At 44.2% G+C, this 26827-nt stretch overlaps 1 protein-coding gene across 9 annotated transcripts in view; it reads left to right on the forward strand.

The window, feature by feature from the left end:
- Nucleotides 1-26577, forward strand: part of ZC3H12C (zinc finger CCCH-type containing 12C) — an 87580-nt gene extending 61003 nt beyond the window's left edge. For all 9 annotated transcript variants that reach the window (XM_047878733.1, XM_047878725.1, XM_047878726.1 and 6 more), the window contains 4 exons: nucleotides 10837-10976; nucleotides 16120-16354; nucleotides 18195-18301; nucleotides 19401-26577. In XM_047878733.1, coding sequence (XP_047734689.1) covers nucleotides 10837-10976; nucleotides 16120-16354; nucleotides 18195-18301; nucleotides 19401-20797 — 1879 coding nt within the window. In that variant the 3' untranslated portion in view covers nucleotides 20798-26577. The remainder of the gene's footprint in view (nucleotides 1-10836; nucleotides 10977-16119; nucleotides 16355-18194; nucleotides 18302-19400) is intronic.
- Nucleotides 26578-26827: the final 250 nt, after the last annotated feature.

Consider the following 26827-nt stretch of genomic DNA (forward strand, 5'->3'; position numbering starts at 1 on the left):
ACTACTTTTAATCTTTGTACTAGCTTTGTAAGTGATTGATCTGCTACCATTAAGTTTCCTTTTACCAGTGAAGTTTTTTCTTAATTTGCTTCTAGTTAGGGCCTTTTCTTTTCACTTAAGGAGTCCCTTTAATATTTCTTTTCAGACTGGTTTAGTGGTGATGCACTCCTCTAACTTTTCTTAGTGCAGGGAAACTCTTTTTCCTTCAATTCTAATCTCCTTGGGTTCATCTTGTTTAGGGCTCTTTATGCTTCCTGGAACGCGGAGGTCTGTTTCCTTTCCCAGGTTAGGGAAGTTTTCACTTCTTCTTTCTTGTAAATTTTCTACCCCTTTCTCATCTTCTGGGACCCCTATAATGCAAACATTAGCGTATTTGACGTCCCAGAGATTCCTGAACCTCTCATTTTTTTCAAATTTTTACTCTTCAGCTTGGGTGCTTTGCATTGCCTTGTCTACCAGCTTGCCGATCTGTTCTTGTGCATCCTCTAATCTGCTGTTGATTCCCTTTAGTATGTTTTTCATTAAGCCAATATATTTGTCAGCTTTGACTGGTTCTTTTTTTGTATTTTCCCTTTGTGGAAGTTCTCATTGAGTTCATGTATTTTTAGGACTGTCATCCATTGAGCGTCTTTAGGACCATTACTTTGAACTCTTTATCAGGTAGATAGGTTATCTCCATTTTGTCTAACTCCTTACCTGGGGTTTGTCTTTTTCTTGCTTGTGGATCACATTCCTCCATCTCCTTTGTCTGACCGTGTGTGTTACTATGTGTTAGGTCAGCTACATCTCCTGGCCTCGTGTACGAGGCGTTCTGTGGCGTCCAGAGGCACAGTGCACCCTCCTGCTGTGGCTGGGCACAACTCCTCTGGATGCTACGGTGAGCAGAACTGCCTTTCAGCCCAGCTGTCTGCAAAGACTACCAGGGCCACTGCTGTGGGCACATGATCAGTGGGGCTTGTCCTTGGTGCCTCTGACTGAGAGGTCTGGCTGCAGTGTAGGTGCACTGGTTGCTGGGGCTAAGTGCCCCATCCCCGGGGGAAAAACTGCTCTGGAGAGGTGCCGGTCCTGACCAGGGCTATCCATTGGGTGGGGTGAGTCCTCAGGGGAAGGTCTGGGCAGGAAGAGTAGGGCTGGCAAGGTAGGTGCGGTGTCCGACTTGGTTCCTGCAAGCACTGGGCCAGCTAGAGTGAAGGAGAGCAAGGAGCCCGGTGCCCAGAGCACCTTCAGATCCCTGCCCCTTACGTACACCTCCCAAATTAGTAACCCTTCACATGTATCCCAGGCACTTTGCAACCTGCTGCTTCTCTGCTGTGTCCTGGGCTAAGAAATACAGCATGCTGACATTTTAAGGGAGGAGACACGATTTACTACAGCCCTCGAGCGCCCCCCCACCGCCCCACCAGAGTGAAGCCCCACCAGTTTTCAAAGCCTGACGTTCTGGTGGCCTGACTTCTCAGTGCAGGGTCCCAGGGCTAGGTATGCCCTCCTTGGTCGCCTCCCTCCTCAGGGAATAACTGCTCCTGCGGTCCCCTCCCACTGGGGGGTTGCCGCCACACTAGGGTGTCTTTCCCCATGCCTGCCTGCTGTGTTGGTCTCCACGAAGTGGAGGGGTTGTGTCAGTGCGAAGTGGAGGGGTTGTGTCAGTGCCTCCGGGGAGGGGAACGTGCTCAGGATCCTCCTCGTCCTCCTCCCTGCAGCCTTCTTTACAGGCAACACAAATAACATGTTAATGCAAAACAAACACTCACACTATAGCAGAATCAATGTGGAAGAGATAAGATCATGAAAAAGGGACCCATCTGTTTTCCTTTCAGTGCCATCAAAAGAATTGAAAAGCAGTCCCTTTTAATAGATCCCTCATTCCATTTTTAGATTTCTGTGTTTTTCAGTTAATCCTCCTGTCTACCACTGAGGACAAGTTACAATCCTAAACTTTTATTTTTTAATGTTTATTTTGAGAGAGAGCATGAGCAGGGGAGTGGCAGAGAGGGAGAGAGAGAATCTCAAGCAGGCTCCACACTGTCAGCACAGAGCCCAATGCAGGGCTAAAACTCAAAAACCATGAGATCATGACCTGAGCTGAAATCAAGAGTCAGACACTTAACCGACTGAGCCACCCAGACGCCCCTAGAAGTTAGAATTCTAAAGTAACCCTTCCTATCCTCTGGTTAACCCAGTTAGTGATATGTGCATATATAACTTGAGAAATAATATAGGACATTCTATTTCCTGCATATTGCTGATGGAACGGTTGGCCCATTAGCCCCCTCTTCTCAGTCTTGTTTTGTGGCAAACTACATTACAATACGTAGTGCCCTGAATTTTTCTATTACAAAGTATGCCTTTATAGCCCTTTAATCATCAGAGGTGACTAATCTAAAGACACATCAAGAAGTATACTTTAATTCTCCATTGGGATGCGTATGTGGTGGTGTTACATAGCAAGTCATGTTATTTTGAGTGTTTATGGAATTGTCCTGTTGAAGACCAAACTGTGTACTTTTCAAATTTGTTACAGAGGTACATATGAATAAAGATAGTTCTGTTAGATATGGAGACCATGAATTTACGAGTGAAAAGTTAGGACAGTGCCAGTCTTAGGAAGAATACGCCAAGATGATCTGCATCTATTTTAGCTCCCCTTGGGTTCCAGGGTCCAGTTCACAGGGGGTTGCTCGTGTCTGTGAGTCAGAGTCCCTCCACAGAAGTCTCTGGGCCTCCGTCACCTGGGCCCGAACTTAGTATCCTTCTCTGCTGTTGGGTCTGCAAAGTGATCTCTACAGTGACTTACACAAAGCTGTTGGGGAAGTTGCAGTGACTAAGAAATCTGCAGCTTGTGGCTTATTAAATTGAGGCTTCATAGTTGCCACTGATGTTACAAAGCCTGTCTTCTTCAAACTCTGCCCACGGCCTGGCAGACACTCCACAAGTATCTACTAAGTCAGGTGCCTGGTCTCTCGGGGGCTTCCAACTTCCAAAATACTCTGCCTGTAGTACAGAACATGGCAGCCCTTAATACTATACAGCAGGTCTCTTCCCCACAGATTAATGGCATTGGGGGACACCAGAGGGACACGTGCTGCTCAGGATCCTCAGAGGCGAAAGAGCAAGTGGACAGGTGTCTAGGTATACCCACCATCGTGTGTGTTTCTGGGCCTGGGTGAAACAGGAAAAGTCCATACAAATTGCAGACACGAGCAAGGACAGGGAAAGGTTAAGGTTGGATAAAGACATGTTTCTTTTCTATTTTTTTTTAATTTTTTTTTTTTGTGTGTGATTTACATCCAGATTAGTTAGCCTATAGTGCAACAATGATTTCAGGAGTAGATTCCTTAATGCCCCTTACCCATGTAGCCCATCCCCGCTCCAGTAACCCTCTGTTTGTTCTCCATATTTGTCTCTTATGCTTTGTCCCCCTCCCTGTTTTTATATTATTTTTGCTTCCCTTATGTTCACCTGTTCTGTGTCTTAAAGTCCTCATATGAGTGAAGTCATATGATATTTGTCTTTCTCTAATTTGGCTTAGCATAATACGCCCTGGGTCCATCCACATAGTTGCAAATGGCAAGATTTCATTCTTTTTGATTGCTGAGTAATACTCCATTGTGTGTGTATGTATATGTATATATGTATGTATATATACATGTAGGTATGTATATGTGTATATACATATACATACACATACACCACATCTTCTTTATCCATTCATCCATCGATGAACATTTGGGGTCTTTCCATACTTTGGCTGTTGTTGATACTGCTGCTATAAACATTGGGGTGCATGTGCCCCTTTCAAACAGCACACCTGTATCCCTTGGATAAATGCCTAGTAGTTCAGTTGCTGGGTCATGGGGTAGTTCTATTTTCAATTTCTTTTGAGGAACCTCCATACTGTTTTCCAGAGTGGCTGCACCAGCTTGCATTCCCACCAGCAGTGCAAAAGAGATCCTCTCTCTCCACATCCTCGCCAATATCTGTTGTTGCCTGAGTAGTTAATGTTAGCCATTCTGAGAGGTGCGAGGTGGTATTTCATTATGGTTTTGATCTGTATAACCCTGATGATGAGCGATGTGGAGCATTTTTTCATGTGTCAGTTGGCCATCTGGATGTCTTCTTTGGAGAAGTGTCTATTCATGTCTTTCGCCCATTTCTTCACTGGATTATTTGTTTTCTGGGTGTTGAGTTTGATAAGTTCTTTATAGATTTCAGATACTAACCCTTTATCTGATATGTCATTTGCAAATACCTTCTCCCATTTCATTCAGTTGCCTTTTAGTTTGGCTGATTGTTTCCTTTGCTGTGCAGAAGCTTTTTATTTTGATGAGGTCCCAGTAGTTCATTTTTGCTTTTATTTCCCTTGCCTCTGGAGACGTGCTGAGTAAGAAGTTGCTGCAGCCAAGATCAAAGAGGTTTTTGCCTGCTTTCTCCTCAAGGGTCTTGATGGCTTCCTGTCTTATATTGAGGTCTTTCATCCATTTTGAGGTTTTTTTGTGTATGGTGTAAGAAGGTGGTCCAGGCTCATTCTTCTGCATGTCGCTGTCCAGTGTTCCCAGCACCACTTGCTGAAGAGACTGTCTTTATTCCATTGGATATTCTTTCCTGCTTTGTCAAAGATTAGTTGGCCATACAGTTGTGGGTCCGTTTCTGGGTTCTCTGTTCTGTTCCATTGACCTATGTGTCTGATTTTCTGCCTCCACCTTTCTCCATCATTTCCCAACGCCAGTATGTGAGGAAGTGTATATATCCTTATCACCCAAGAACTTTGTCTCTTACCTGTGCCTGCATTTCAGTAACAAGGTAACCAAAAAAGCGAAGAGGGTTAAGGGTCTCTTCTGATCTGCCCCTGAATCCATGCCCATGGGTCTGGAAAATGCATCTGTGAATCACAGATGAAAACGGGTGGAAGACTCATCCAGCCGCAGCCCCATGGCTTCTCCCAGGTCACCTTTTCAGAAAGATTTCAAAGACTGCCACCAGCAGTGCCTCCCAGCAGGCGCGTGAGGCTTCAGGAACAGCCTGCATTGTCGGAGATGCCCGAGGCCAAGACATTCGGTTGTGGGGGGGAGGGGGGGCTCATGTTTAGCCCCCGTCATTCCTGTTCCATGCATCAAGCAGAGCCGTGCAGGGTCACCACCCCAGGCAGGCAGCCAGTATCCGTCTTCCCGCGGAGGGCTGTAGGACTGAAGACCTGCTGTAGAGGACTTTGGTACATGTCTGCACGTATCTGCAGAGCAGGGGAAAGTAAGTGAAGATGGAGAATGTCAGCCATGAAAAGGGCACCTGGGCTCTTTCCCTGTCTGATCCACCCAGCAGTGCTGGGTAACTTCTCAATGCCCTTGAGTCCTTGCAGCTCCGAAGGGAGAAGGCTGATCTTCCCCATGTTGAGATGAAAAGTTGCTTTGTATGGCTCTCCGGCCAGTTTCATCTTACTGTTTCGTAGCCTGACTCCTATCTCCCCTTTCTTTCTAGTTATCAGGGCAACCGTTTGCCAGCTGGATACTTTATCTTACCCCAGTTCGCAAGACTCCTTGTTCCTTCCTCTTCATCATTTCTGCTGCCCTGTGTTTTGCATGATGAATGTAGGGGATCTTGGAGATAGAGTTCACATCAGAACATTTGGGTAAGGCCAGCAATTTTCCTTCTTCCAGAGGGAAGTTATCCTCAGACCCTGAAGCCACTGGGAAGTATCCATCCAAAAAGTTGTCTCCTTCTTCTCAGTTCCAGACAAAGAGTGGAAAGGGGGAAAGGGGTTTCTTATTCATTCTTTATGGCTGTCCCAGCTCATCTTTTCATTAATTTCCTGATGTTCAGAGATACCAGTACTCCTTTTATTATTTTCAGTAAGGTTTTTCTAAAAATCCTTATAAACATACCAATTTCTCTACTTCATCTGAGCCTTTCTGTGGCCACTGCAACGCAGGATTTTTATAAGCATGCTGATTCCAAACATGACAGAGTAAAAGAAGCCTTTCAAGAAAGACACCTGCTGGTCGGCCCCGGGTGTTGGTGAATCACCTGTGAACTCTGTATTACACGGTTTTGCTCAGTAGTAATTCAGAATTTGCAGTAAGAGTTTCAAATTCTCCCTGGGAACCCAGTCGAACTGAGTCAAAAGGACACATTCTGTCAGACGTTCAGGCTCTCTTATGTAATCATAGGTGGCCACAAATGTTCCAACAAATTCAGCATCACAAAGACTCACTTGAGGTGTACCGTCTTTATTGCCAAATTGTTGAAACAAAAAAAAAAATCAAGGCCCAATGGAATATGCCAATTCATAAATATAGAATTAGCTATTTTTATTACAGAGAAAATGCATGCAGACATAGCCCATAAATGACTACAGACTGTAATGAGTCTTCTCTATTTATATGGAATTAAAGCTTCAGTTCTTAAACATCATCCTACTTTCTTTTGGTAAACATTCAACAGATAGTTCATTTGCCCTAGTAGCTACATTGTGCTTGCTCTGACATCCTGTTTTGCATATATTTTTTAGTCAGGCTTACTCTGTTTTTCTAATTCCTTATCAGAACCTCCTACAGTTGCCCTTTCTATTGTATCCAGCACCTGTGATTAGTCACATCCTTCAACATGTCTCAGGAAGGTTACCTTAAGTTCAGTCTCCTGAAGCTCTCCTAGTCTGTACAAGTCCCGTCTGCACTTGGGAACCACTGAGTAGTTCTCTGCTTGGGCTTTTAATAATTCTGGGGATGATTCTGGGCCTTGGGGGCTGGAAGGCACTTCCAAGACAACAGCCACCATTCCAGGGATTTCATGGTTAGCATTCATTTCTTTGATCCGATCAGGAGACGACCGGCTGAGAAAAGGGCCAGAGGCTGGGAGACCCACTGTTCACACCAGCACTTGGACTGCCTCTCCCTGCCCCCACGTGAGCTCTGATCTGGGTCAAGCATGAGAGCCAATTGCTAATTGCATTAAATATGATTTCACATTAGTGTGGGGTGTTACTATACCTGGAGATGGAACTACTATGTTTTAGGAAAAGCACGCCTTCAACTTTACCAAGTATTGCCAAATTGTTCTCCTGAATAGTTGTACCAATTTACACTCCCACCTGTAATGTATGAGTTCCTACTTTCACACATCCTTGGCAACATCTGGTGTTTGCAGACTTTATTTTTTCCAATCTGATGGGTGTGAAGTGGTGTCTCATTTTGGGCTTTAATTTGCATTTCTTCACTATTGAGCATCTTTTCATATGTTCGTTGGTCATTTGGGTTTCCTCTTCTGTGAATTCACTGTTCATATCTTTTGCCCTAAAAAAATGGTTATTCTCAACGTATAGGAATACTTTACATAATCTGAGTCCTAGCTTTCTTTTTGGCTCTGTATGTTGCACATATCTTGTTCTAATCTATGGCCTGTTTATGCATATGCATTTTTGTTCATGCTTTTACATAAAAAGTCTTATGTACTCAAGTTCATCCGTCTTTTCCTTGATAACGCACAGTTGTATGTCATCTTTAAGAAGTATTTCCCCATCCTAATGTCAGTGTATCCTGTAATTTCTTTCAAAGTTTTATAGTATTTTTCATATTTGAATCTTTGATCTACAGCTTATTTTTGTCTATGGTAAGAGCTAAAAAATACAATTTTATGGTTTCCATATAAACTCCCAGTTCTAGTGCCATTTGTTAAATGGTCCATCTTCAAATTAATTTCTAATGTCACTTATACACAAGTCTCACCTTCAACTTGCTTTTCTGTTACATGTTTTTTTAATCTTTGCCCGTATCAATATAACCTTGATTGGATATCACTAGTTTTATGCTACATATTGATCGTTAGTGGGGAAGTTCCTCCCGTTTTGTTCTTTAATATTCTTGGCCTTTTTCTTCTCCAATAGTAATTTTAGGATGAGCTTCTCAAGTTCCCTAAAAATCCTTTGGAGGGCTTTTATTGGAATTTCAGTGAGCTTGCAGATTCATTTGAGAATTGTTGTCTACATAAAGTGAGTCTTGCCATCCATGAAAATGGTATATTGTTCCTTTCATTCATGTCTTCCCTTTGTTTGTTTTTAACATTTATTTTTGAGAGAGACAGAGCTTGAGCAGGGGAGGGGCAGAGAGAGAGGGAGACACAGAATCTGAAGCAGGCTCCTAGCTGTCAGCACAGAGCCCGACACGGGGCTTGAACTCAAGAACCATGAGATCATCCCCTGAGCCCATGTCCGACACTTAACCGACCGAGCCACCCAGACGTCCCCAGGTCTTGTCTTATGCCTTCATTATAGGCTTTCTCTTTTTGTTTTCTCTATAAAACTCTTGCCTCGGGGCGCCTGGGTTGCCCAGTCGGTTAAGCGTCCGACTTCAGCCAGGTCACGATCTTGCGGTCCGTGAGTTCGAGCCCCGCGTCGGGCTCTGGGCTGATGGCTCGGAGCCTGGAGCCTGTTTCCGATTCTGTGTCTCCCTCTCTCTCTGCCCCTCCCCCGTTCATGCTCTGTCTCTCTCTGTCCCAAAAAATAAATAAAAAACTTTGAAAAAAAAAAATTAAAAAAAAAAAACTCTTGCCTCTCTTTTTCCTCCTTAGACTTTAGTTTTTGTTACTTTTACAAATGGGATTTTTGTTAATTAAAACTTTAAATTGGCTTGCTACTGTATAACAGTACAAATTTTTTAACTACAACCTTGTATCTTCAGTGTAATAACATGTTGTAAAAGAATATTGTCTGTAGGATACAGCCCTGTCTATGGAAATCTGTTCGGTGGCATAGTACATAGCCAATTTTATAAATCTTCCACATGGTCTTGAAAAGATTTTTCTCTTATTCTCTGCAGGGTCTTGTGCATGTCCATGAGATCAAGCTTGTCATGGATCCAGTCATCTATATTCTTACTAAATGTTTTCTGCTTCATCGTTCAATTACTGTTTTTTCTTCTAGTAATCCGTTCATCATTTCCATTACTCAGTTCACAATTAGGATAGCTTCCTATCCTAAATTCGTCTTTACTATTCGTTTTTGTGAATTCATTTTTACTATTGTTTAATAACTTTTTTATCCCTCTGTTTTTATACATTGAAAGAGCTTTCCAAGTTTTCTTTGGTTTATGGTACAACTAAAAAAGCAGACAAGGATGTCCTTAGCTACAAATAACAGAAAACTTGACTACAGTTTCTTAAAATGGGGGAAGTATTTTTTGTGAAATAACAATGTCCGAGAGATAGGTGCATGTCTTTCTGCTCAGAAACCAGGCTTTCTTTATGTCCTTGTGCACCATTCACAGGTGTGGTCCCCTCCCGCCTTGGGCCGGTCGGATGGCAACGGGGGTTGTGGGACAAGGAGAGGACAACAACCTTTACCATCAGGATTGCGGGGCCTGATACCCCTTGAAGCACCTGGAGAATCTCTGTTCCTTGACTGTAAATGATTTGCTGTTGCCACACATTTTGTGAACATTCTTTAATTAGAAGATAGAATCTTCTATTTCCGCAGTAAAATGTGACCATTTCCCTTCCCAAGTGAAGTCACCAGGGAGCAAGTGCTCATGTAGAGGCAGAAGCAGTAAAATGCACAAGCTTCAGTAAACCAGGTGTCATTCGGGACTAGCAAAGTACAACACACTTAGATTTCAAAGCATTAATACAAAATAAAAATACAGTCAGTTTTTAGCGAGTGTTTGTATTTAGGAACAGTATATATAGTCTCTTAAGAGATGATCCCATTCTTTCCTATAGCTTTTCAAAAGACTGATTTGAGTATTTTCTATGAAACTCAACATCACTTTGTCCTTTGCTGGGGCATCGGCAGGACCATCGTGTAGCCCTTCTTACCTAGGAAATAGGACCTCAGGCTCCCCCTTCCTGTATCCCTTTCTCTGAAACTTTACTGCCTCTGATTCTGCCCCTAACCTTGCCCCAGCCCGGTTTTTGGAACATGGAGTATTAACACTGCAGTTTGCATCTCCAGCCTTCAGTATCTACAGAGCAGGTCGGTCTATCTCTGTTTTATCCTTAAAAGGATGATATAGATGGTTCCAGTACTTCCTCGGAGGAGTCTACGAGAATATATTAATACACCTAATGTTCAGTTTGTGCTAAAAATGAACAGAGCATTTACTTACCTGACTTGATTCACCCCCTCCTTAGCACCAAGAAGTAAAGAATATTTGTCTCCATTATGGAGCTCAAGCTGCAAAAAAAACAAAAAAAAAAACAATCATTACATTCAAAGTTTTAAAAACTGTATCAATGTTATTTTTGAATTATTAGATTAAAATGCACAGGCAGAGCCTGGTGCTAGATAAATATTTATTGAGTGACTGCACTTTTATTTGAGCATTTTCTTTTAGGCACTAAGACTGCTTAATCCAATTTTGAATGCCCTTTTGTCATCATTAAGCCTTGTCGGGCACAATAGTGTTAAACAGAAACCAGGTGTCTTTTCATTGAAGAACACGGGAAGTGTCTCTTGTAGGAGATTAAGCATTGTAAGCGTGATTTTCCGTTTATAGATATTATTCTGTGTGGCTTCTTTTTACATTTGACTGAAATTCTTGCTGTGGTGGTGAAGTCTTCCCTTTTTCCTGTCCTGATTTAAAAGAGCTTGTAACTTTCAGACTAGTTAACCTTTACAACTGACATTTAAAAACTTTTTTTTTTATTCTCCACCAATTAATCTCAATTTTCCTATTTCTTTCTCACAGATTTTCAGCTTTTCAGTTTACCTGAATGTTTCTCTGAGCTATACAACTCCATCTTAAATTTGAAATGCATTACTCTTGTCATTAGGGGATCATTTCTGTTTACAAATTTGAGTGAAGTTGTAACTTTAGATTTTTGTGTGTCTTAACGTGTTCTCAAATAATGTTTCAGCCATGGAAACAAAGAAGTCTTTTCTTGCCGGGGAATAAAATTGGCAGTGGATTGGTTTTTGGAAAGAGGCCACAAAGATATTACAGTTTTTGTTCCCGCTTGGAGGAAAGAGCAATCCCGACCTGATGCTCTTATCACAGGTAAGCCCCGTCAGCTGTTGGCTTGCAGCTTCCATACACACCTGTGCAGGTGTCGGGCACTATCAGGTGTTTCACTGAGACGCTCATCTGTTTCTGTTTAGTCAGTGCGTGTGACGGCCACTCTCTCTTGGGTGACACCTCAGAGTTGCCGGTGAGTTTACAAGCTATCTGATGATGTTAAGAAAACAGCAATCCTTGCTCCATAGCCAGTTATCTGGGCTTGGGGTTTCGTTTTTAACTTGGAAGCTTTTTACTTCAAATTTTGTGAAATTTTGACTTTTTTTTTTTTTCAACGTTTATTTATTTTTGGGACAGAGAGAGACAGAGCATGAACGGGGGAGGGGCAGAGAGAGAGGGAGACACAGAATCGGAAACAGGCTCCAGGCTCCGAGCCATCAGCGCAGAGCCCGACGCGGGGCTCGAACTCCCGGACCGCGAGATCGTGACCTGGCCGAAGTCGGACGCTCAACCGACTGCGCCACCCAGGTGCCCCGAAATTTTGACCTTTAAAATTTTGGCTTTGCCACACACTTACCAGCCATTGACCGGGAGCATCATGCTGAATGAACATCTTTGGACCTCCGTTTTCTCACCTGCTGTATGAAATTAGTGCCTGGTCAAAACAGACCTGTAACACCCTGGAGGTATGCTCTCTGGGGTCAAGTAGAAGGAAACGACTTGATCTCAATCAAGTATCTGTTATTTCGCACTGTTTTGTAATTTTTAAATGTGTGAGTTTCAGGCAAAAACTGTCAATGACTGTTGAACGTTTTGCTCAAGTTAAGTGATTCTCTGTCCACGTACAACCCTTCTTGCCCCTCTCTTCACCTCCAACATGAACAAAATCTAAAGAGCCTGTGTGAAGAAAACGGCATTTTCAAATCAAAAACAAACGGGGAGACCACATACCTGAAGGGAAGATTAAAGACTCTAATTTTATCTGTAATCATGAAACCATTATTAAGCTAGCCTAAGAACAGACAGACAAGATGTGGAGGAGTCCAGAGCTGTGGAATTAGACCCTGCTCTGTATAAACTGTCACGGGAAGAAGGTGGCATAAATTCAGCCAGGGGCACCAAGACACTGGATAACTCTTGGGGAAAATATACATATTGAGATACTTCTCTTATCCCATGTGACAGTAAACGCCAGACAGTTGAAGAATTTTCACAACACAATCGTCTCCGAGTGGCTGGGAAGACCTTTCTAAATGTAACATTTTTAGAAGACATTAGGAAGGAAATGACACGTACTTGCACTAAAATTTAAACTTGCGTGTTTTGGGAAATCTTCTGAGGCAAATAAGAAAAGTTACCATGTTTAAGGGAAAAAAAGTACAACACATAAAGAACTTATGTCCTTAACACATCAAGAGCTCACACACATTGGTAAAATCAATGCAGAGCCCTCCCAGAAATGGTAATGTGGTGGGAACAGTCTGCTCACAAAAGAATTCAAGTGCCCCGTCAGAGGAAAAAGTTCAACCACATTCGTCGTTAAAGAAGTGCAACCTCAAACGACTCTTATTTTTCAGCCAGCCAATTGGCAGAGATTGAAACGCTGGTCAGACTCAGTGCCCGACCGGAGCTGTTCCCTCACTGCTGTGGAAATGGAATTTGTGACAACTTTTCTAAAAAGCAGTTTGGTCTTAAAATATTAATACTCTCGGATGTACTATTTCCCCTTCCAGGAATAAGTCCACAGAAGATAAGCAGAGTTCCAGGCAAAGATTTACAACCACAAAGTTACTTGTAGTAGAAAAAAAATAGAAATAAACCCTACCTTCGTTAGAACGGTTCAGGGAGTCAGAGTATGCGAGTATTTGGGCAGAACTTCTAACGATCCGAGGAAGTGGTCTTTTACATGAAAGGATTTATTACTGTGTGCGTGTACATATGCACGTATACACATGCATGTGTGTACGTAGATCACCGATGGAGAGGACACGATACGCAGAAAACGACTAGCCGAAGTGTTCACGGTAATTGACTCTGCGTCATGACTTCATGAGGTTTTGTTTCTCCCCACTTCTTAGTATTTCCCTTTACCTTTCCTCATTTTGCTCAAGGAACTTGTGATACTTCAGTGATCGGGGGAAAGCTAAACGGAAAAAGAAAACCTATTGAAACATGTCAATGCCTGGAAAGCTTGAGCACGAAAGGAACATGAGCCCAAGAAGAAGGGGAAATGACCACAGGGAGGGGGAGAGTGGCTGGGTTGAAGAGGCCAGCCTGCCAAGCCTCCGGAACACCTCAGGCTGCGGCTGACTTTGTAAAATGCACGCAACTACGGCGGACCCTTGACCAGCACGGTTTGAGCTGCGCCGGTCCACTCCGAAGCCGACCTTTTACAATACGGTCGTGTAATTCTCACGGGACCGTCTTCACTGTGGCTTACTTGAAGAATACAGTGTATAATACACACAACAAAGAAAATACGTGTCGACTGGCCTACAGTAGTCATGTTTGAGGGAGTCCAAGGTTACGTGGATTTTCGACCGCGTCTGGGGTCAGCAAGTACCCTAAGTCCTGTGCTGTTCAGGGGTCGCTTAAAGGTCGTTAGGGGTTTTCTCCCTCCGGGACATCGTTCTAACTAAAACCTGTAACCAGGTCATACCTGGTTAACAGTCCGTTATTTTTTCACCGTGTTAAAAACATGACAAATCTTGCAAGTTGTCACCTAAAGATTCAGACTAGTGTGTCTGCCGGCCTTCCGGCAAGTTAACACTTATTTCCCAGGCACCAAGCTATGTATCAGGGACTGTGTGAGGAATCTGAGAGCCACTTAGACCTACTAACCATACTGAACCCGTATTTAAGGTCGGATTTCTTTTCCTAATCAGTGTTCTTTTTACCTCACTAGCTATTACAGAAAAAGCAGATTAAGCAAGATGACCGTTAGGCCACCACACTGGTGTCTTCAGTCGCTTCGTGGCATACCACGTATGAGGAAACACTCCCACAGATCAAGTACCAGGGTTATTCATGAACACAGTCAGGAACCTGGAGGACCCCAGAATATGCATCTCTAGAGTATCTCATGTCTTCATTCTGCAGACGCTTACGGAGTATCTGCTACCGTGCCGAAGGCCGTGGCCATAAACGTTCTGAGGGCAGGCACCATGTCTCTTGTATCAGGGAAGCACAAATAATTAGAGTAGGATAAATCCTATAGTTGAGACCAGGCTTCTGATTTTGTATTGGTTTTCTGCGATTTTTATCTCAAATTAAGTTGAAGAACGGTGTTTATTGAGAACTCGCCAGGCACTGTGCTAAGTGCTTTGCCACATGACAACTCACTGACTCACTGACTTCTCCCACCCGACCGGCTGCCTCTCCGGCTCAATAAGATATGACTGCCGGATCCAGAAAGTGCCAGAACCCGAGATTTACCCATGATTCGCTGATGAGAACACCCCCGTTTCCGCCACTTCTATTCTGCCGCTTTTCTACACCAACGTTCTGGTCTCGGTGATCTCATGTCAGGAACGTCACTGAAATCCGTATGCCAGCGTCAGAGCCAGCAGACCCCTAATGGCTCTTGTGTTCCCTCCTCCCGGGTCCCCTGCTCATCCTTCTGTTGTGGCAATTCCAGCCTTTGCTTACTTGGTTTGCATGTTCCTCCAGTGACTGATGGCTTCCCGAAGAGAGGTCCTTCTTAATGCTGGTGGCGGTTGATGCTTCACATACCATAGCATGGTATCATAGCACAGCCGTGATCAGTCGCTGGAGAGAGCGATTTTTTTTTTTTTAATTAGCCATTCCAGTTAATAAACATGGAGAAGTAGCCTTAAAAAAAAAAAAAAAAGTCATGACCTCATGACTCTGTGCCAGTACAAACAATGGTGGGAAGACACGAAGTGTGAGAGCAAAAGCAGAAGGAAGGGATGGTTGGGGGAGAATCTTTATCACGAATCACAATATGAACTCTGGCACCTTTAAAAAAAAAAAAAACCACTACAGGGGTCCATTACAAAGGGCCGTGAGAATGTTCCAACACAAGATGTTGGGAGCTTTCCTCTACCTGTTCTTTTTCTATGGTGGCTCTCCCCTAAAATCCTTTTTTTTTTTTTTTTATGTTTATTTTTGAGAGGAGAGAGAGAGAAACAGTGTCAGCTGGGGAGGGGCAGCGAGAGAAAGAGGGAGACACAGAATCTGAAGCAGGCTCCAGCTCAGAGCCTGACACAGGGCTCAAACTCACGAACCGTGAGATCATGACCTGAGCCGAAGTCCATCACTTAACTGACTGAGTACCCCTCCCCTGGAATCACTTCTGATCTCTTCTCATTCAGTCCAGCCCGTCAGGCTATCGTCATTTGTTGCCACACGTTTCACAGGAAAAGACGCGAGACATGTAGTGGCCACATCTGTAACCACAGCTCTGACTCCTGCCTCCTCTGTGAGCCTTCTGCCTGAGACCCTCCCCCTTGCTGCCTCTGCTACTTCTAAAGCTTCTCAGACTGTCCCACTTAGTCCCACTGCTTAGAAGACAAAACTACAAACCAACAGACTTGTGGGGGGCAGGGCTAGGCCGGGGGTGGGGGGGGGGACTCGGTTGCAGAGCTGCTTTGTCAGAATAGCGGGGAGCACGAGTGTGAGAGAAGCCAAGTGCCTGCCACAGCCCGGGGCCCCAGCTCTCCAGCAAAACCTTCTGTAGTAGCAGACAGCCCAGCACATTCTCATTAAGCTTTATTCTTTCCAAGTTTTAAACCGTTCTAAGCTCACTTTTTTGGGCTCTTTTCAAGCCTTGCAACCCTGAGGGACAAATACAGGGAGATACAAGTAAGTTCTGTCCACACAGTGCAGATTATCCTAATTAAGTGACGACTTACGGGGCACCCGGATGGCTCAGTCAGCTGAGTGTCCGACCTCAGGTCATGGTCTCACAATTCTTGGGTTCAAGCCCTGCATCGAGCTCTGTGCTGACAGCTCAGAGCCTGGAGCCTGCTTTGGATTCTGTGTCTCCGTCTCTCTGTCCCTCCCCCACTCATACTCTGTCTCGGTCTCAAAAATAAACATTAAAAAGTTTTTTTAATGATTACATAAACCCATTTCCTATTTTAAAAGCTCACGTTGCACAAAAATAGCCCTGTGTGTTAGGTACGTGCTGATTCCTGAAATCTCACCCTGATTGTTCCTGCAGATCAAGAAATCCTGCGCAAATTAGAGAAGGAGAAGATCCTGGTGTTCACGCCCTCCAGGCGAGTGCAGGGGAGGCGAGTGGTGTGCTATGACGACAGGTTCATCGTGAAGCTGGCTTTCGAGTCGGACGGGGTCATCGTGTCCAATGACAACTACAGGGACCTGGCCAATGAAAAACCAGAGTGGAAGAAGTTCATCGATGAGCGGTTGTTAATGTACTCGTTTGTCAATGACAAGTAAGCAAGACCCTTCCCTTACCGGTGACCCTGCTTCCCTGAAATTCCCTGAAAACACACCACCCTGGCGGCCGCTCCTGGAGCACCCCACCCCCACCCCCCCAATTTCCCCTCTAATCCTCAGTGGGAGTCAGGAAAACCTCGGAGTCCTGCCTCTGGAGGCCGTGTGTGAGCAACAGGTCGTGCCCTGTAAAACACGCACAGAGCAAGTCTGTCATCACTGACAGGGACAGTGTCCATCTTCAGAGAAAGCAGATCTCGAACATATTGACCTCCAAAACACTGCCTTCCAAAATCTACTTAAAGCATTGATAGCTTAAATGCTGTTCAAATACATTTGTTAAATGCACGAGTAAGTTGAGAAACGGACAGATGACATAAAAGCAGGTCTCCTGAGAAATATTTACAAATATGTGGGGAAAGTTCACCTGTTGATAATCAAAAATGCAAACCAAATCTATCAAGAACATATTTTTTGCCCATTTAATTCACAAAAATATTTTTGCACGTGCTTTATGCTGTTAAACATGTAGTGAAACTGATAGGCAATTCGGTTTGGTTAGCAGAAGCCTTGAAAATACGTACACCCTCTCAACTCAACCATCTCATTTCTTGGAATTTACATACTGAGGGGAAAAGACCAGAGATGCTCATTTCTGTATTTATAAACTCAAGAATTCAGAGGCAGCTAAAGGTACAACAGAGCAACCAGTTCAGTCGCTGGAATATTCCATCTCGTGGAATATTCTTCAGCCATTCAGCATTGTGATTACGGAGACTCTTAAGGAACGGAAATATATTTGTTAAGAAGACAAAGCACAAAATTATATTTGTGTTTGTGAGATGTGTTTGCATACGGAAACAACTAAAATGCAACACATAAGGGGAAAATAATTGTATTAAGGTTACAGGATTTTGCACCTCTTCTATTTTTAATAATTTTGCCATATTGGTTTGGCTAATAGTAAACACTTATCCGTTAAGTGTTCTTACCCGGCCACGTGGACACTCTCTTAAGAGTTCATACGACATTATTCACATATTATGGGTAACTGCTTGGCTCATTTGAACTTCAGTGACATAATTAGCACAACTCTCGAGGTGTAACTTCCTTTTGTGGTGCTGTGTGTGCCCTGAAATCTTGCATCCATGAGATTTTTTCCGTCTCCACTAAGAGGCAAAGAGAATGGACTGGGGGGTTAAACATGGAACCCTGACTGTGCCATGTGAACTCAGGTCAAAAAACTTCCTTCGGAAAGTGTATTAATCTGCAAAATGGAGCTCATACTTCAAGGTCTCACGATCAGGAAGAAGAGGAAGGTGGGGTACGCCCAGCATCGGGCGTGGAACACGGACCGGGGTGTGGTGGGTATCACGTCTTCCCATCATCCCCCCCACCTTCCCCTCCTACTACCGCACCAGGTCGAGGGTCATGAAGCCCTCCTAAAACTTCAGGGTGTCGTTTTCTGAAGCCCTTACAAAATCCCAAGACTGACAGGAAGAAAGAATTATTGAGGACACGCAAGGCTCAAAACTTACTTGAATTACAGCAAATACAAATTTGGCTTGACACATTTTGTTTTCATTAAAAAAGTTTCGTGTACTGATTTTTTTTATCCCATACACGTGGAATCAAAATATTGGATTGTAAATGACAAACCACGGGAGTCTACCCCCAAAACCAAGAGCACACTGTATACACTGTATGTTAGCCAATTTGACGATAAATTAAACTTAAAATTTTATAAATACCTTAGAGTGAATCAATGTCGACCTTCTGTCTTTAGAATTAAATGATCAGCCTTCTAATTAGGTTTCTTTTCTATTCTGTCCTTGACAGATTCATGCCTCCAGACGACCCCCTTGGCAGACATGGCCCAAGCCTCGATAATTTTCTGAGGAAGAAACCTATTGTTCCTGAACACAAAAAGCAGCCTTGTCCATATGGTAATTTTCTTTATAAGTATTTATGCCTTTTTTTGGGGGGGGGGGGTTTGTGTGTGTGTGGTTTTTTTGTTTTGTTTTGTTTTGTTGAGAAAGAGAGAGAGAGAGAGAGAGAGAGACAGAGACAGAGACAGACCGGGCATGAGAGGGAGAGGGACGGGGAGAGAATCTCAAGCAGGCTCTGTGCTGTCAGTGCAGAGCCCAACGCGGGGCTCAGTCTCACCAACCGCGAGATCATGACCTGGACCAAAATCAAGAGTGGGACATCTAACCGACTGAGCCATTCAGGTGCCCTAATACACACCTTTAGTGCACAGTATGTTGCTAAACTCCTGTTAATAAAAATATTTTAAATTTCAGGGGCGCCTGGGTGGCTCAGGCGGTTGGGCATCCGACTTCGGCTCAGGTCACGATCTCGAGGTCCGTGAGTTCGAGCCCTGCATCGGGCTCTGTGCTGACAGCTCGGAGCCTGGAGCCTACTTCGGATTCTGTGTCTCCCTCTCTTCCTCTGACCCTTCCCTGTTCATGCTCTGTCTCTGTCTCAAAAATAAACGTTAAAAAAAATTTTTTTTAATATTTTAAATTTCAGACGGCATAGTGTGTGGTTCTTGTGATTGTAATTAAATTTAAGGAAACGCGTTAGCGCTGAAAAATTCATCATTTTGACCTATTTGGATTCAGTGCAGATGCCCTTCCCAGAGTTTAAACACGGTTCCAAAAACTCAGCCAATGCTACGTGAAGTTAGTCGCCAGGCGGCTCAAAACGTGGGGTTTCTTCCATCTACGTGCACGTCCGTTTGGCCTGGGCTTATCACATTCCCGCGGTGTGGTTTGCTCTTGGAAACCACGTCCTGCCTGATGGGGAAGCCGTCCCGAGGAGAATGGGCAGGGAGGGAGGGGGTTGGCGACTCTGGAAGCGACTCGCTAGGACGGAGGCGGGAACCACTGAAAGGCGGCCCTTCTCCCAAGTAAGGAGCAGAGGGGCGCCCCGCGAACCGCCGCGCCGCCTGTGTTTCCTACCCGGGGTCCAGCAGCAGCGCCAGGCTGAGGGGCCGGGGGCAGGCGGCGTGCTCCTTTGCCTGACTAGCTCTCCTGTCCACAGGGAAGAAGTGCACCTATGGCCACAAGTGCAAATACTACCATCCCGAGAGGGGCAGCCAGCCGCAGCGGTCGGTGGCTGACGAACTCCGGGCCATGTCCAGAAACACGGCGGCCAAAACGGCGAACGAAGGCGGGCTGGTGAAAAGCAACAGCGTCCCCTGCAGCACTAAAGCGGACAGCGCCTCGGATGTCAAACGAGGCGCTCCCAAGAGGCAGTCGGACCCCAGCATCAGGACTCAAGTCTACCAGGACCTCGAGGAAAAGCTGCCCACCAAAAACAAATTGGAAACCAGGTCCGTCCCCTCTTTAGTTAGTATCCCGGCGACTGCCACTGCAAAACCCCAAAGCGCTACGTCTTTAAGCAACGGCCTTCCATCCGGAGTTCACTTCCCACCTCAGGATCAAAGACCCCAGGGGCAGTATCCTCCGATGTTGATGGCAACCAAAAATCACGGCACGCCAATGCCTTACGAACAGTACCCCAAATGCGACTCGCCTGTGGACATCGGGTATTACTCCATGCTGAACGCCTACTCGAACCTGAGCGTGTCCGGCCCGCGCAGCCCCGAGCGCCGTTTCTCCTTGGACACGGACTACAGGGTGAGCTCCGTGGCTTCCGACTGCAGCAGCGAAGGGAGCGTGAGCTGCGGGAGCGGCGACTCGTACGTGGGCTACGGCGACCGCCCGTACGTCAGCTCGCCCGACCCCCAGCTGGAAGAGAGCCTCAAGTGTCAGCACGTGCACCCGCACAGCCGCCTTAATTCCCAGCCCTTCCTGCAGAACTTCCACGACCCCGTGACCCGAGTGCAGAGTTACAGCCACGAAGAACCAAAGTACCACCCCAAGGCGCCTCTCCCGCACCTGGCCGTGCACCTGCAGCACCCCGCCGTGGGGGCCCGGGCCAGCTGTCCCGGCGACTACCCCTCGCCGCCCGGCTCCGCCCACTCCAAGGCGCCGCACCTGGGGCGCGCCCTGGTGGCCACCCGGATCGACAGCATCTCCGACTCCCGGCTCTACGACGGCTCTCCCTCCCGCCAGCGGAAGCCTTACTCGCACCAGGAGGGGCCGGGGGGCTGGGAGCGGCCGGGCTACGGGGTGGACGCGTACGGCTACCGGCAGACTTACTCCTTGCCGGACAGCTCCACGCAGCCCTGCTACGAGCAGTTCACCTTCCAGAGCCTCCCCGAGCAGCAGGAGCCCGCCTGGCGCGTCCCCTACTGCGGGCCGCCCGCGGAGCCCCCGAGGTACCAGGACAGCCGGGAGAAGGTCTACGTCAACCTGTGCAACATCTTCCCGCCCGACCTCGTGAGGACGGTCATGAAACGGAACCCTCACATGACAGACGCCCAGCAGCTCGCCGCAGCCATTTTGGTGGAGAAGTCGCAGCTGGGTTATTGAGAGCCGATGCATCTTTGTGGTGTTTAGTAGTTTTTTGTTCAGCTCAAACGCTGAGGGAGGTTTGCTACAATAGCACATGTGATCTCCTTCTCGGCAAGGAGGTTCTATAGTATCCATTTCTGTGAAGTACTGTATCATGGAATCTGTATGTATCGCCCCACCTAGTGGAAATATCACGGGATTGCTTTACATGGAAACTTTTTTTTTTAACATTTCCTTTTTAAAAGCTCTCTCCTCGGCTGGAGATTTTTCCAGTTTGATTTCTTAGATGTCTCTGTGATCTTTGATATTCCTCTTTGGTGCATCAGGGGTTTATATGCAGCACTTTTTATCCTTGTTTCGTGTTTTCTTAACTTGGTGTTTGTCTATCAATCGCGAGCAATTACGATACCTTCAGAACGTTGAACATTTGACTAGACCCTAGCCAACTATTTTTTCAAGCCAAGCTTCATTGGAATCTTTTACAGCTTTTTAAGTTATTTTTATTTGGGGAAAGTGGGCTTCTTTGTGCTAGAATCATTATTTATAGAAACAAAGATATACTACCGCACTGACTTTATATTTGAAACAAAACGGAAGTTACCAGTTTATGTTGAAATGGGTAACCGTCTATATATTAGAATGATTTACAATATGGCACTTTTCATTGTTCTAGTTTTGTTCGGATTTTTTTTTTCCTGTTAAGTAATGAGTTAATTTAATATGGATGATTTAAAGGAAAGCAGATGCAATCAATGGAAAAAATGGTTTCCATTTTATTACTATTTTTCTTACCCAATAAGGCAAAAGCCGCGTGTGCTCCAGCGTAGAGCTGTGTGACCCAGCTCTGATGTGCTTCTAGACGGTAGAAACGGAATTGAATTCCCAGATCCTCCTTAACCTGTATTTTTTAATGCGTTTGTCTTTTTCTTTTGGGGGCACAACAAGACTGGATAAAATAACCCTTTCACAATACTTGCCTGTTTTTAATGAATCTAATTATTCTCAATGCAACTTTTATATTTAATATACTCTTTAGCTTTCCCGCTATTTATCAAGGCTGGCCTGAAGGGGGGGGGGGGGGGGTTGTGTGTTGAGCATATGCAAAGCTGACTGGTACTGCACTAGACGGAAGGTGGTGGTGGTGGACTTGTAAATGGTAACTTAAAACGTTTGTAAGATAGTGTATATTTCCCATTTTCCTGAAGGTAGTTTTTTTTTGGGGGGGGGGCCTGTTATATTATTAAGGCCAGATTCTTGCCACAAATAGTGTAGTTTTAGCTACAGACTAAAGTCTGTTCTAGTAATTAGTAAGGGATATTTCTGGTTTCCAAGTCATGGGTTTTGCTAGATGCGAATTCATGTTTGTCTTTAAAGGGCGGACCTCGCACGCGGGGGGCAGACGGCGGGGGGTTGTCACGACCTCCACTGTTGCCTCCAGGCTCTGAAATTTTCTTCGTGTGACAGACTCCTCTGATCTCTGCCTCGAGGCCCTGGTCGTTCTGATTACCCTACATGCCACAGTTTGAAGTAAAGCCCTGAAAAGCCAGAAAGTACCTTTTACTGTTGATACAAATTGTATCTTTTTAACTCTAAGAACTATTTTGATTTGTAGATCTAGTGAACACACCAATGTGTAACTATGATTAGACTTTTGGGCAACATTTTATCCCTTATTTAAATACAAAATTTTAAAGTAAAATTGAGGTCTAGACTAGGGTAGAGCATAAAAAGTAACTATTTAGGTAAATAAAAGTGTCTGTGTTAGTTTTATATAATACATTAAAATATATTAAATACACTTATTGGCATTTTCTTTCTCCTAAAACTTACCTAGTGAGAACTTAAAAAAAAATAAAGGTAAAATGCTGCCTGAAAATAACGTCCGAGCACCTTTGACTAGGATAACATTTTCACTACTTGTGTGACACTGTGTGTCACATCGAGTAGGAATCGGGTACACAGTAAATGCTTCTAAAAGGCATTGTGCATATTGACATATCCAATAATCTGAACCGTGTTCAGCAAACTTAATTCAGGAAAGTGGCGTTCTACATAATTATTGCTGTTGTTTTTGAGGTGAGGGTGGCCCTCGTCTGTGCCCGGAAACCGTGCGGACGGTGCCACACCTGCCATTCCGAGGGGTGTCTGAGCGCGACCCTGCTCACTCGTGACTCCGTTCTCCTCGATTCCGTCGGTCAACTGTCTGTAGAACAAGTTTCAGTGTAGAGGCTGAGTGAGTGCCAAAAATAGGGTTACGAGTGTGGAGTACCTTTTACTGTAGTCCTGTTCTCAGCCTTTTTTGTTTTGTTTTGTTTCTCATAAGCATGCAAGCGTTTGTAAATTCTAGGTTTTGCTTCCATTTTCTTAGTCTTAGCATTTCCGTTAGCTGAAGATTCTGCCACACTTGACTGCATTTATTGAAAGGAGGTCTTCGGTGAAATGTAGGTCCTACTTTTCACGTGGCCTGCTCGCCGTTTGTAGCCGTCTGTCATTGCTTCCTGGCTTCTAGATTAAGGAAAAGTAGTTGTAGCTTGCGAGCACCTGTCCTGAAGTGACTAGCTCTGAACGACTCACACTGAAATCCTTCAGTGTAATTCACTGTGAGTTAAGAAATAGCAGTTTTCTAGAGAGGACAATTTGTCCCCCCCCCCCCTCCTTTTTGTTTTGTTTTGGTTTTGTTTTGACACCCATGTGGCTTTCAGAGCTTAAGAAGGAGATGGTTGGCAGACTTTAGATACAGCGAATTCTTGATGATCTAAAGCAATAAGTAAAAGGATCCATCATTTGTTAAATCCGTAGCTGATCCCAAACCTTCACTGTCGCCAAAACTTTCACCAGACTTGCTAATAAATAACTGGAAAGGGAGGGAGGTAGTAGGAAAACTGCCCCAAGTGGTCAGCTGAGAGAAGAGAACGAATTCACATTGGAATCTTCTGCCCCGAGTAACTGACAGTTGACGGTACTTTGCACAGTCATTAGCCGGTTCCTTGTCTCTGTGTCTTACTACAGAGGGAGTAGCACCCAGCTGGCCAGTTACTGGCCGTCAGTATTTCCTCCTTTCTTGCACGTGATAATGTCAGTTTTCAGTCTGTTGATGATCTCTGTATCCTGATAGAGTTTGTCATTGACCTCAACATTGAATGAAATGCACACCAGTATAAAATGTTTGATACTGGTAGAAACTTGAACTTTGTGCTTTTATGAAATTTCCTTTATGAGAATATGTAATATAACTAATAAGCGCGGTTTTCTATGTATATATACACACATGCATACATATTTGTTATCAAGTATTAAAAACAGGAGGGTGGTAGGCTTTCGGTGGCTAACTTTCCCTTCGTTGAACTATGTATGTTTCTGAGTTGCGGACGACCAAGCCTGGAGTCTGGATGACCAATGATAAGATTTAGAACCACTTGAATGGAAAGCAACTCTTCAATGGTTTTATTCCTGGTATTTTTAAAGAGTTATTTTGATAATTTTAATAGAGTGTGTAATTTTAAAACACACACACACACACACACACACACACACAAAGTAGTATTGATTATACAGATAATTATTTAACATGTCTTTTATGGATGTATCTATGTATATGGACAGTAATATATTTATAAAGCAAATATACTTTGATTATGTCATAGCTGTTAGTTTGTGATAGGTTAGAGGGTGCCTCTGGGTACAGAGGTGTGTGTGTTTTGAAAACTCTCGAGCTGTTTTTCCCCCAATTTAATGGCACTGACCCTAAGGTATATTTGGTTGTCGTTCTCATTTTTGCTGTCCGACTTCCTTATATAAGATGAGCTTCCTAGGTATACACCAGCCAGTCAAATGAAGCGTAAAATACATGAACTGCACACGTGCATGAGAATAAGAGAAAGCAGAGTTAAGAAAAGTAGAGAAACTGCGTCATTTTTGATTGGTCTGGGCAACTCCCTCGGGCAGAGGTTGACAGGCGTTTTCTGTAAAGGATCAGACAGTAACTAAGTCAGAGTTCGAGAATCATACACTCTGTATAAACTACTCACCTCTGCACTTAGAGCACGAAAGCAGCCACAGACAGGAACGTCAACGAGCCGTGTGGCTGTGCGGCAACAGAACCTGACTTAGGCCAGTCTGTTCATCTCTGTCCTAGAGGGAGAAAAACGGGCCTATGAAGCAGTAAGTTCTGATCCGTGTTAACGTAGAAGTGAGAACCATATTTCAGTTGATGCTGTTGATGGCTTTCAAAAGAAGATTTTGAGCCTGTCCTATTAAAGCATCTTTCTTATCCAGTCACACCCATTATATATTAGCGACGTTTCTTAACGTTGAACCGCACACAAAGAAAGCATTTGGTCAACAGATATTTTACTAAGTATCGAATTTTTTTCACAAACTTTGTATTTCTATTGATAAATGGGAACACCTTACCTACATTTTGTGTTTTAAGGGCCTCACGGACCAAGAATTCTGTTGTATTTTGAAAGTTAGCATGTAATTAGCCACAAAATATTTTAAAGACTGCATTTATCCGTTCTGTTTTTCTGGTTTTTTGACTTCTAAAAAAAAAAAAAAAAAAAAAAAAAAAAAAAGACGACAGATGTGCCCTTCTTTAAAAGTGGTTTTAAAGAAGATAAACATACTGTAATTTCACATACTATATAGCTTTATTCTGTAAGATTTAAATTGTGACCAGTGTAACTGTAGCGATAATGTGAGTGCATTTGCTGTATTGTGGCTCTCTTTACAAGAATCCAAGTGTACCCCTGCTCTCTCTCTGTCCAGATCTTTAGTGTAGCTTCTTGAGACACCTTAGGACTGTCCTTGGTGAATATTCTGAACACGGTCACGTGTGATTTTAAGTCCGTCGGCACCACACACGGTCGGGCACGTTCACTCACAGCACTGTCATCGGTGGTGGTCACATTTTCACACCATTTCGCCGGGAACAGTAAATGGGGTGGAACACCACCGTGCAGTTTTGTTACTTTCTTTGAAAATTGCAACACACCTCTAGCTCTTGACCGCATCCACTGTTTAAAACGGTCACTTCCCGCGGCCCTTTGCTTCCCTTACAATAACACGGTTACGTGCCAGGAGTAGCTTTTTCCCTCAGGTCCGTAGCCTCTAAGATTTAAAAACAATTTCAGGTTTTGACCATTTGGCAGTTAAAATTCTCTGGAGAATCTGGTGCATGTCTTCATTTAGTTTTATAAAATTTTAAAGTTCCACTTTTCAACCACATATCCAATCTGCCAGTCGTCTGTCTAGGTATTTCAAAAGAATAACCAGTTGTTTGCTGTCCATTAAAGCTTTTGACCCCTCTCGTAAAACAGCTTATGTCTTTAGGGAAAAAGACCTCGAAAAGCAGTGGCTTGTTTTTTTAAACGGTTTAGGTTTTAGATTTTCTTCATTTTGTTTTGTTTTGTTTTTTTAACTTATGTTTCGTAGCCGACACAAAATGCCCACAAACATGCGAACCTCCTCGGAGACGTAAACGTAGTGCTGTACGTGACCAGAGACTGATCTCATCTTCTGTGAGGTGGTGTTCTTCCTGAACCCTAGACGCGTGCCGATAGAATTTCCAATTCAGCCCTTCAGACTTTTCTTCTAGGAAAATAAAGTCAAGAATGTTTAGAACCACCATTGGACAAAGTGATGTGATTCTATTTATCCTATGTCTGCTCTGTGTGTTTCTGTATTGGAATTTTTACAACTCCAAAAAGCAGTATTTTAGACCTACTGGAAATCCCTATCAAAACAGCTGTGTGATTCTGCCACTGAGAAAAAAAAAAAAATTAAAAAGTTCATTTTTTTATGGTGGTTTGTTTTTGTTTCACAAGGAAACGGACCTCCTGCAGAGGCACAGATGCTAAAAAAATCAGAGCATCTTTCTCTTATCCCTTGGCCTGCCGACATTCGGCGGCGGTAACGGGGGTGTTCCACAGGACACCCACCAGCCCCTTATCGATGCAGTGGAGCCAAATTAATGCCTGTGAAAATTGCAATTCAAGGCCACAGAGACCCAATGGCCCTTCCCTACCATTTTAGCAATTGCCCGTCTAG

This window comes from Prionailurus viverrinus, chromosome D1 (genome assembly GCF_022837055.1).
Source record: "Prionailurus viverrinus isolate Anna chromosome D1, UM_Priviv_1.0, whole genome shotgun sequence".
NCBI classification, from domain to species: Eukaryota; Metazoa; Chordata; class Mammalia; order Carnivora; family Felidae; genus Prionailurus; species Prionailurus viverrinus.